General features: G+C 33.7%; 1 protein-coding gene and 1 long non-coding RNA gene across 3 annotated transcripts in view; one reads left to right on the plus strand and one right to left on the minus strand.

Moving 5' to 3' along the window:
- LOC143249276 (inactive tyrosine-protein kinase transmembrane receptor ROR1-like) overlaps positions 1 to 12,512 on the minus strand; it is a 147,192-nt gene that overhangs the window by 49,622 nt on the left and 85,058 nt on the right. For both annotated transcript variants that reach the window (XM_076498834.1, XM_076498835.1), the window contains 2 exons: positions 11,478 to 11,789; positions 10,755 to 10,830 (listed from right to left, as the gene is read on the minus strand). In XM_076498834.1, the coding sequence (XP_076354949.1) occupies positions 10,755 to 10,830; positions 11,478 to 11,789 (388 nt within the window). The remainder of the gene's footprint in view (positions 1 to 10,754; positions 10,831 to 11,477; positions 11,790 to 12,512) is intronic.
- Positions 2,817 to 9,175, plus strand: LOC143249279 (uncharacterized). Its single transcript, XR_013027704.1, has 3 exons — positions 2,817 to 3,223; positions 6,125 to 6,281; positions 8,750 to 9,175. It is a non-coding gene; the product is annotated as an uncharacterized LOC143249279 (long non-coding RNA).

Consider the following 12,512-nt stretch of genomic DNA (forward strand, 5'->3'; position numbering starts at 1 on the left):
ATAGAATTACAAGTGCAACGACAACTGAGGATTCCTATTGTTTATACATTTATAACGGATGTAATTAATGATACACCAAAAACTTTAATATGACATTGGATTGGGGAAATATTTGTTCGATAAAACTTACAAGTTCTCACCATGAAAACAACAAAGATATTACACATTAACAGGGATCTATCTTCTGTTTACTTTTATATGCTGTTTCTAAGTGATTATCGTGGTCGAAATAAACCAACAGCAATGTTAACAGCGTCAAGAAAAGTAGAATTTTAACAAATATCTGTATTTGTACAATTCAGTGTCAGTATCTTTAAATTATGGTGAGTAAATGGCCGAAAAATGGCTAAGTAAAATGAGCTTCATTATGTTTTGTTGTTTTCACTTTGACAAATGAGTTAAATTATTTGTGGTTGATCACCTGTATGAAGATTGATAAGTTTAAAGTGTCTATTGGTAAACCTATTTCATGTTTTTCTATTCTTGATCAAGTTTTCCGTTCGCATAGATTATTGTTTTTTCGTGTGTTTGTAATTAAACGTAAACCAACATAACGGGCTATCTGTGCTCTGTCCAACACGGGTATCAAAACCCACTTTCGAGGGTTATAAGTCCGCAGACATGCTGCTGTGCCACTGGGTGGGGGACGTAGATAAAATACGAGAGAACAACTGAAACTTCATTCACTACGTTAATTACTAACAGTTTTATTTTGTTAAACGTTTCACAAAACCACATTTCTTTCGTATATTACTCACAAACTGTTAATTAAACAATTGTCTGCCAATGCTTTAACTTCAAATTTGAATGATACACACACATATATAACGGTTGTTGGTTATTTGCAAGGAATTCTATTTGCACATCTAAAAACTATGGAGTGTGTAACTTTAACAGGTATAAAACGATTAAAGGAACAAACTAAGCCATAAAAAATAAATATATTGAAATACAAAAACAACATTTAATATTTGTTTTGTTTTTTTAATTTCGCACAAAGCTACACGAGAACTATCTGCGATAGCCGTCCCTAATTTAGGAGTGTAAGACTAGAGGGAAGGCAGCTAGTCATCACCACCCACCGCCAACTCTTGGGCTAATATTTTACCAACGAATAATGGGATTGACCGTCACATTATAACGCTCCCACGGCTGAAAGAGCGAGCATGTTTGGCGCGACGGGGATGCGAACCCGGGACCCTCAGATTACAAGTCGCACGCCTTAACACGCTTGGCCATGCCGGACCGAACATTTAATACTTTCTTCACTAAACGTAAAAAATGTAGAGGTTCCTAAAAATATTAATTGTGTTAAAGCCTCCTCAACAATTTTATAACATTATTTTGTTACTTTGTTCACCGAGCACAAAAAGAGATTTGTATTTGAATAAATATGTTTTTCAGTGTCAGCTTGTACTCACATAAGCTAAGTTCCAAGAAAATTGTCAGGCTAGAGCGGCAGTCCTTTGAGTCGAAACAAGAACTTAGAAAAAATACAAAAAAATTCAGATGATTACTTATACAGGGGGAGAGTTAAGTGTCGGAAGTCCGCGGGACAGTTCAAGTTTCTTTGCATCACGCACCAGCTGAGTGAAATCACTTATATCTTTCCACGTTAATACTTTTTAAGTTCTCGGATGGTTATTGACTTAGGTAGGAGAATATCATCTTGTTCCTCCTCTTTCGTTATCTTTACATGGTGACAAATTAGCTTCATCTGTTACCTTAACTTCAGCTTACGTAGTCAGAAGTGCCTGAGGCGCGTTCCATCACGTTCTTGCAAACATAACGACAGACGGAGAAAGCTTCAAACAAGAAAAACAGTCGAACAACCACAAACGAAGGGTAATATACGACAATATTTGTACACTTCATTTCTCGTGTTCTTACGCTTAGTTCTTTTGACAATGCCACATGCAACTTCAGTTTGCAAGTACAATTGTTTCAAATGCACCGATGACAAACGGCGCTGCGGCACCTAGACCGGAAATGTAGCGATTTAATTCAATGGGTGTTTACATGTCCATAAAATATAATTTACAACAATGCAATAAAAAAAAGGAAGCCTAATAAATAACTTGTGTGTGCTTATTATTGTACTACAGAGAATAACTCAACATTGTTTGGGATTGAAAATCAAAACAACAAATAGTCGTAATTTCGTATTCCACATTTTTTTGCAGGAAAACCTGCTAGACGTTTGAACCATAATGACCTAAGGGTCTGCAAATGAATATTTCGAAATTATCTATTAGAATCTGTAACTGGGAGTTCATTATTCTCCTTTTCATAAGAGCGTTAAGCTTAATATTTAAACTTATCAACTATCATTTATTGTTTGTTTGTTTTTGAATTTCGCGCAAAGCTACACGAGCGCTATCTGCCTCTAATTTAGCAGTGAAAGACTAAAGGGAAGGCAGCTAGTCATCACCACCCACCGCCAACTCTTGGGCTACTCTTTATAATGCCCCCACGGCTGAAAGAGCGAGCATGTTTGGCGCGACGGGGATGCGAACCCGCAACCCTCAGATTACCAGTCGCACGCCTTAACACGCTTGGCCATGCCGGGCCAACTATCATTTATATACAGAAACAGGAAAATCTGTTTATCTGTTTATAGCGAATACGTATTCAACCTCCATACACACACTTCATTGAAACACCTACTGCCCTCCATTTCCGGCCTTCTCTCTCTTAGTTTCTTATTATTATATCACATTTTCACTTCTTTTTATTCGAAAGCGTATCTTCTTTTCATTTCATCACCTTTCTCACTGTAGTTCCTTTATATTCTGTTTGCATTTATGAATTTTTTATTTCACCTTTTGATTTTTTACTGTTCTCAGCTCTTTGTTTCTCTGACGTTGTAGCTTATTTCCTAATATTTGATTACATTAACATTTTTTTTCACTGATATTGCCTGTTAATCTTCTCTGAAATCACCTTCTCGCTGTTTTTCCGTCTCTAAACCAGGTCCGTTTTTTCCTTTCTCCTTTTCTTGTATACTTTTCTCTCCCAACATCTGGGGCCATGACAGTGTTTCCAAGACTAGTAAATCCGTGGAACTCGCCATCTAAATTCCAGCAGTCTCAAGACGTCTGTGTGACAGATGCACCGTTGACTAGCAATTAACGAACTAGGTGTTTCTTCAAATATATCTTTCACGAAAAAATGATTGGAATTGCGTGCTAAAGAAGACGAAAACAAGGGCAAGGAGTTTGCTGTGAGTAACTAGAAGTTATCTGGTTCAGTACTTTCAATATAACGTATTTTTCCCTCTCGAATTTTAAAGATCTAGCCTTCTATATAACTTCTAAAGTATACACAGAATTGAAAATAATTTTACTTTTTTATGAGAACGTACTCTTTATTAACAAATTATTGAAAATTACTAAACAGTCATGCTATGAGAACTAAAGTATTCAAAATAAAAATATAATTAAAGTTTTGTATAAATTCTTACATTTTATATTTATCAGGAGAGAAAGAATACGAGTTAACTATTTTTACGATGTACGTGAATACTGCATTTCACTTTATAGTATGTAAATACGTTAGCTTTCAACATAATATCATTGTTGTGAGAATTGTTTGCATCGTTAGAGATATTTTTTAAAGTTTGAGACGAACACTTTTCGTTCTTTGTAACTCATCACAGAACAATATTAACAAAACTCTACAGAAAAATCACACACATACATACATACATGTAAAACAATTCGATTATTATTCCCTAACTGTTTTTTAACCAATACGTCACTGTATGAGCAACTAACGTATGAGAAATAAACTAATTTATAACATAGAATTAATATTACTATCAAAACTAGAAAAAATATTCCGTTATCAAACTATATATCAACAACAGTTTTCGAAAATTATCATATAAATGTTGCTATAACAGAAATTTCACAAAATGCCCGTTTTTTTTCCTACATAATTCAAGTCTGAAAAATCAAATGATAAGCCATGTGAATGAAAATTTAAAATCACAGTTGACATTATGGTAGAAGGAAACACTTTCAAATAAAAGGTCAAAAGTAGCGGTTGAAGCTCTCTCTTTTTAAATTCACAACTGTATACTTTTCATTATATGAAACAAACCCACTTTTCCTAGAACAAACCCACGCCTTGTTTACTGTCGGTGAACATTTTATGTGGTCAAAAACTGCAGTGATTTCTAAACCACGAGGCCCGGCATGGCCAGGTGGTTAGGACGCTCGATTTGTAATCTGAGAGACGCGGGTTTGAATCTCCGTCCCACCAAACATGCTCGTCCTTTCAGCCGTGGGGGCGTCATAATGTGATGGTCAATCCCACTATACGTTTGTTAAAAAGTAGCCCAAGAGTTGGCGGTGGGTGGTGATGACTAGCTGCCTTCCCTCTAGCCTTACATTGCTAAATTAGGGACGGTTAGCGCAGATAACCCTCGTGTAGCTTTGTGCGAAATTCAAAACAAACAAAATCTAAACCACGATTTCTTGAATTCTATTTCACTTATAAGTCGTGTTTCACTTATAACATTTTTTTTTTTTTTACTTAAGAGATCACTTCTAAATCGATAAAGAATTTTGAAGTGTTCATAACATGACTACTGACCACAGTAATCCAAAGAAGAAACAAATAAAATGTAACATATACAACCTCCCAGCTTTAGTAAACCCACGCTCGTGCTAGGTACCGTTACACATTCTTCTTTCTGAATGCATGCACGTGACATGTAGGTATACAATAACAGTTTTTTTATAGGCTTCACTTTGCCTTTACTACAAAGGCTCAATAACATTAGAAAAGTTTAGCCGCCTCTATGGCTTAAAAAATGGAATCTTTTACTATCATTATATATTTTTTCCTTGTCATAAAATCAAAGAAAAGTTTAGAATCAAAGAGGGCTGCTATAAGTAAATTAGGTTTTCTTATTACCATTATTTTTGTTTCTTAACTCATTTCCACAACCAGTTTACTCATATTATTTGCAATGTGATGTCATGTTGTGACTGGCGATATTTGTATAATCTTTGTTTCACTTCAATACCTGGGTTTTGAATCAATACTACATGTCACAAACAGGCTTTTAGTTTCTTTTTTGTAGTTATAATATCAATCTTGTAATAACAAAACAAATATAAAAGCAAACTAACTTCCCACACAATCACTAGGGCTCTTAACAATACCGCTTACATTAACGGTGCTTGAAAAGCACTTTCAACTACAGAAAATGATAAACTACACTTTAAAAGATCTGATATCGCAAGCGCTTTTAGAAAGTAGTAGCAGGTGACTAATGAATGTAGGCTTCCTCTATTATTTTGATCCAACATGTCAACTTACATTTTTGTTCTGCTCAGCGGTAGCAACATATTGTTAAGAAAAATACTTCTTTGTTTAACAAACTCAATTCACCGAAAGTAACATGGTAAGAAAGGAACTTTCTGAACAAATCATAGCAACATTTTAAGAAAGCGACTTTTCTAAACAAACGCAATTCAGTGGTAACAGATAAAAAGCGACTTTCTGAACAAACTCAATTCAAAGGTAGTAATATTGTAGGAAATCGACTTTTATTTTAAAAAAAAGCATACTGTTTGATGCTACTTTACTAACATAGAGAAATTAAATTCCTGTAACGTAAATAAAATATTTGTAAAATAGTCAAATAAGTTAACTTGTTCTCTAAAATGTCGTATCTGTCCTATTTTCTGCCAATTATGTTTATCATGCTGTTTAATTTCGATAACTTTAAGATGCTATGTCTCTTTTTCCCTCCATCACTATGTACTTCCAGTTTTGGCACTGACGACATTCAAATAACGTAACGATGTCCCTCTACCCTTATATCCTACCGACTTTCAAGGAGTATGAGCTTAAGACATCGCTCTTCAAACAAAATAAGAAAAATTAAGAAAAAGAATGAAAAAAAGAAATGTCCATGATGATTACGTCTAACCAGTCATCAAGTTTGGACAGATTCGGTAAAGTGAGCTGGCGGTTTATGTCAGGTGAGGGCATTCAAAAGTGCGAGCTTGTCACCTGGCAGATTGATTTGGCCGATGTCGTCGCTCGCACAGTGCACTGTCAATATATCACGGACGTAATTAAAACTTTTCTGTTTTCTTTATTCTAGTTCACTTCATCTACTACAGCAACGGGCTTTACATCGTGTAAGAACTTGGCTGTTACAAGATGATCCACACAGCTTATGCGGTATAATGCTGGTGAATTTATTTGCGACATGATAACACAAGATGGACAGCAACGTAATCCATTCAGAATTTATAAAGGTGGGTTAAATTGTTTCGATGGATTTAAACTAACCTCAATTCCTGCGATTGCCATATATCCTTAATTTTTCAACAGTTTTAAGGTATTGTGTATATAATGATTTCTGAATGACCGTCTTATCGAAAAAAAAACTCCCTGAAAGTCCACAAAGTGATCTCTAACCTCTAAACACATAATGTATGAATTAATGACGCCTTGAAATGACCGTGAGACAGTGCTTTTAATACAATATTAACAATGCATACGCTGCACAGTATGAAATGGGCACGTTGTTCTAATAGAGTAAGTATGAGAATGTTATACAATTATTTTGCATCAATATTTTTGACAAATAAAACATATATAAATATAAATTCCAGATTATAGAATCAATTTAAATATTTACTTAACTTATAGTATTAAATTTATACGTATTTATATTTTCACGTATAAAAATATATATTTAAGCTATATAAAAGTGTAACTAGATAACCGAGTTAAGAGTTTTTTGTTATAACTTATAAGTAACATTTTGAAAGTAAATTCGTGGTTAAATATTGCTGTAAATCTTATAAAATAAATTTTCGTTGAAAATATCTGAGGGTATCCGTTAAGGAAGCAAAATCTTTATAAAGAATGATGTTAGATACTTTTCACTTTTTGTTGTTGTTGTTAATTACTCAATAACATTATAAGATGCCAATTACATACCCTGATTTTTTGGACGGAAATATAGTTAGCTCAATTAAATTATGAAGTACTTTAAATTCGAAGGCAAAAGTCTTCATATAAAAAAATCGAAATGCGCCCTATTTTATGGAGATGTTTATATCCCTTTTCTAAACAAATTCTGAAACAAAATAGCTCGTGTATATCATCGGACAGCTTCCATTATCATACAAAAGTTTACATTAATTCAGCCACCAAACTGTCTATTAAAACTAAAAAGTCTATAAAAGATGGATTTATTTCTAATTCTGGATTTTCTATCTTCCTTCTCGGACTGAAATACTAAAACCAAACAGGCCAGGTATACGTTGAATAACTTCAGTTACGGTACCAAAAATTGAGAAAATCGACCCATCCAATTCTGTGTGATGCATGTATGCTAACATACACGTACACACAAATATATAATTCATCGGCTTTTTTGTAAGCTTATTAAGAAACTATTCACCATACAAACTTATTCTTTTAGACCAACATTATTTTCAACCTGAATGGCCGGACAGATGGGCTATGCTGCCAGGTCAGAAAATGCAGAGCTTAGACACATCCATCCCTTGTTTAGAACTGTTTCTGATGAAAAGTAATCAGAAATCCCCCATCACCTCTGTGGCTACTTTTAATCAAATAGGTGAATAAACTGACACTTTTATAATGACACTACAGCTGAAAGCGCGGAGTGTGTTCAGTGACATACTAAAGGATCGAACTTTCATTCTGCAGCTCAGCATATAACTTTTAGGCCACACCCCGTCACACGCCATTTTAATATAACAGTAATTAAATGCATTGCTCTGTAATTCACAATTTTAATACAAAGTCAGCAATTTTCAGAATGGTAGCTTAAATCGTTAAGGTGTGAACAAAAAAAAATAAGTATAATGAACATTCTATTATCTACCATACTGTTTTCACAAGACTTGCACTAAAGGAAAATACAACCATCTGAGAAGAAAATATTACTAGTTCCAGAACATGAAGTGTTTTTAGTATATATCAAATGGGCGGGTTTTCAAGAGGATAGTCGTAGTAGATGTCTGGGTTTTATAGACGATGTTGACTCGTAAAATAACAGGCATGTGGCGGCATGTTTACGGTAGGAAAGCTAAGAGAAAATGGTTTTTAACGTCACGTTAAGGATTTTCTTCCGAGTTCAGCTTTCAGGACACATTTTTTCCGTTGTTATTTTATGTTATCAGTCACACTTCAAAGGAGGCAGTTTGACGTCAAATAAAACATAAGCAAGGTAACCTACTTGAACAACAAGACAAATGGGTTCTCAAAGTTCGAGAGGTATTAAAATGTAACATAAAACATTGTCTTTTCCAAAGCAATATCAAGGGGTTTTAAGTTATAACTCTGAAGACAAACAGCTTTAGTTACACGTCTTATTTTGCTTGATGTGTTCTGTTGCAACCCAAACGACACATTCCCAACTATATTGAACATAAAGTGTCCACTCTAGGTTTTTTATCGAACGCTATTTTACTCTTCTGAGCAAGACGAAACTAATGCCCTAAGGACGAAAAGGGATTACCTCGGATTCGTGTATAAATAAGAACACGTGTTAAAACTATTAAGTAGAGGTTCGATATCTAATACTATAAGATAAGTAATAAAATGTAAAAACATATTTCTGTCGTATTAAAATGTTGATAGTTGCTGGCGATGTCTTCCTTATACCCAAGCTGATGTGTTATGTATTCTTCTTTGGTCTCTTCTATTATAACTTGAATCAACTGACTGACTGAATATATTCAAGAGGAGGTATCCAGGTTTCATAACATACCAAAAAGAAGACCCAGGATTGAACACTAGTCACCACTAACACAGAAATATTCTTCCTTCTCAGAATTTCTATCAAGTATGCAACAGATTATCAGCCAAAATGTAGGATAAAACTTGTTAGTAACCAGTAATTAAACTTAGATTATCGAACAGACAACTAACCATAATAACGACTAATATTCGATCACTACATCCTTGTCGTAAGTACTTAATTTAATTTTAAGTGACGTATTTCTCCTTTTATAAAAAAATAAATACAATTTATATCAACATCAACCCTAAATATACATACCGTAATACATACATATGTATGATGTATCATATTACATCTTAATATATCCTTATGAACAATATATGTGTTTTAGGGAAATAACTCATAATATGACTTAGAAAATTGAGTTTACAGACAAATAGAAAGACAAATTATTAAAAAGAATAAAATTCCAGCTTAAAGTGTTGTCGTATTACTGGATATTTGAAAATGTTAATTGGATAAACCGTATCCAACATGGAAAGTATATGTTGTAAGAAATTAACTGGTTGATAAAAAAAATACATATTCTTATTTTCTTATTTTGTTTATTGATTTGATTTTAAGCCAAAGGTTGCACGATGGTCTTAATGTGCTGTGGAACAAACCACGAACTTTACTGTTTATGACTCTTAAACCTACCGCTGAACCATTGAGGTCGCTTTAAGGCATTCTTTTAACCAGAAGAGAAAATGGATTAACCAATATTTGAAAACAAGTGAACAAGTAATTTTAAAATTTCCATTTTTTTCCTCAAAACATGATTTCTGTTTCATATGAAATGACAATAAAAAATATAATTTCTGGGTGAATTTCCAAGATTTTTGAAATGTAGAAATTTGTTATAACTGAGATCCATTCGGTCTGAATCAAATTGTGTTTTGTTAGATTTGAAGCTAATTCTACTTTATTTTATAAACTCAGTTGCATCTTGGAAAATAACAGAACATACTGTGTGGTAAACTTCTGTACTCAGTCATCAGTCTATGGAAATACCAAAAACAGCAACAATATGAAGTCGTCTGTAGCCATTATGGTATCTTGCGTCATCATCAAATCTGGTGATGACAGATAATCAGTCACTGAGTGCACGAAATCGAATTATCTCGAGTTGTTCCTATCTAGTTACCGCATTACAGCTACTACATCTTAAAAAAAGTTCTATTATCCTGACACATTGCTGTTTTCCTCAAGAAACAAAGCTCATTTGAACCGTATAGTTGGCACATTGTCCTTTTAAGAGTTTATCTGGATAAAAACAAGCCATACATTCAACATTAAGGAGGTTTTGACGTTTAGTACCGTTCAGGAAAAAGAGTAAGGGCGAAGTGCTTTCGTTACTTTATAAGCAAATGTTCATTTTGCGTGACATGATAAATGATTACAAACAAAATTATACTGCTACACCGTCCAGAATTCTAACCAAGACTTTCATTTTGCTTATTTTGGAGTCTGGAATGTTCACAGGCGTGTAATAATAATAAAAAAGTGATTACAAATACAGATACATTAAATCGATTTCTTTATAATTTGTGTTTATCAAAGTAATGAATGTATTATTCTTATCACAAGTAGCTTTGAAACGGACAGGTAACTGTGAGAAATCTTCTTTAAAGTGACAATATTATTAAAATTTTAGCCTACGTAAATACGTGGTCACTCACAAGAACACAGATGAAAATGCATAAATATGAATACTGAAACTGCTACAAGGAAGGCATTGTTAAAACACTTCTTGCTGAGAAATAAACCAGCTGGCTTGCACGAAGTTTTTCTTTCAAACAAAATAATATTCCAACAACTAAAATTAACCTTTCGTCAAAGAACACTCGCATTTTGTTTTTCTTTCGTAAATAACAAAATATATATAGGCAAACTAATAATTTATAATTCAAGAAATTATATATGAAATCAACAAAACTATTTACAACACAAACTCCATCCATACCTTCCACCAAGCGCTGGAAAATGTGGTACAATAACTGGTGGGTACTCAGGCATGCTATTTGGCGTTCGAATGTTTCCTGGTAAAATAAAAAATAAACCAAAATAGTTATACAATAATAAATAATAGCTAGACAGCGTTATAGATGAAGTACTAGTACAAGTAATGTATTTGACATGAGTGCAGGATAAGTCAAAACCTAGTTACCCATTTTATTTTGATCAACAGATAAGAGACTAGAGAAATCTTATAACAGCCACAGTCACTTTGACTTTATTTTCTAAACGGGACGGAATTCAACAGCATTTCAACTTTATCTTCTGTTTCTCAAAAGTCATTGTCCACAAGGCCTTGAGTTCATTACCAAAACACGTCAGTTGAAAGTGACTTGTACGAAACAGAAGACAAATAGATCTGCATAGCTACTTTTACACGCGTTTGATTTTGAATCTGAAACGGAAAATCTAAGAGGCCTTAAGTTTAATACCAGAATTCGTCAATTTGAAATAACTTATTGAAGACAAAAGATAGATCTCAAGATTATTTTTGCATGGCTCTGATTATGAATCCAAAATACATAAATTAAGAGAAATACGAAAAACAAATTCATCTCATTTTAACGTAATTTTCACTACGTAAATTTCAAGGGTTAAATATTTCTGATATTTCTGTATTGTAAACATCTGTTTAGTACAGTGTCTTGGCATATATAGAAATGTTACTCACCACCGTTAACCTTCAGTATTCCTGTTGTTTCCACGGTCTTGAACCCATTACTGGCCTCGCACTTATAGAAGGCTGTATCTAAAGTATCGAGATAGTGAAGACGTACTCTGGATGACACGTGACCTTTACCGTTGTCTTTGTGTCTAATGTCAACTCGTCCACGTTCTTCTTGTAGAGGTGCCTCGTTCTTGTACCAGTGAATAACAGGCGTCGGATCCCCACTGAAAGCACAAAATAATTTTGTTTTCTGGCCGGGAAAGCGGGTGATATTCACCAGAGGTCGTTCCACGCGCAAGTAATACTCTTGTGAACCTACTTGGACGAGAAATAAAGATTACCATTCTTTTTTCATTACCATTTCATTTTTTAAAATAATTTTCTTTAGACAAGTTAACACCACTAAACACGTCACGCTACACTCGTTGTGAGGGGCACCTAGCGGTAAAGTCAACATCCGGATCAAAGAGATCTTAACTGTGTATCAATATACACACACATATATATAAGACGCTCAGCGAGCGATGAAAACAGTTCTATCTCGTGAACTGACTTACAACAAAATCAATAACGTTCGTTATTCATACTACAAAATAAAAACAAGTCACACTTAATTCTGCAAACGACCAATATGTTAGCTTAGATATTTATATCTTGAGGAATTCTGATTTCTTCAAATAGTTATAAAGTAGTGAAGAATTTGGTCAATTTCTTTTTTTTTTAAGTTTTTATAATAATCATCTGTGAGAGTAAAGTTATATCCAATTATCTTGAAAAAGAGAGTCCAGTTAGTCACCGTGGATGTGAGTGCTGAAACATTATATTTTCTTATTATTGTTCCATTTCAAAGAAATATAAATATTACTAATAAATCTTTTCCATATTACAAACCTTGTTGTGTTGGTCTCACTTACGGAATTGGTCGCTATCTCATTTTCTAAATCACTGAACAGGAATCTCAATAACCAAAACGTATACAATATTCATTGATAATGAAATCAGATTGAACTAACAGTTCTTATCCATCAAAATAAGCCG

The sequence above is a fragment of the Tachypleus tridentatus genome, chromosome 4 (assembly GCF_004210375.1).
Source record: "Tachypleus tridentatus isolate NWPU-2018 chromosome 4, ASM421037v1, whole genome shotgun sequence".
In the NCBI taxonomy this organism is placed as follows: Eukaryota; Metazoa; Arthropoda; class Merostomata; order Xiphosura; family Limulidae; genus Tachypleus; species Tachypleus tridentatus.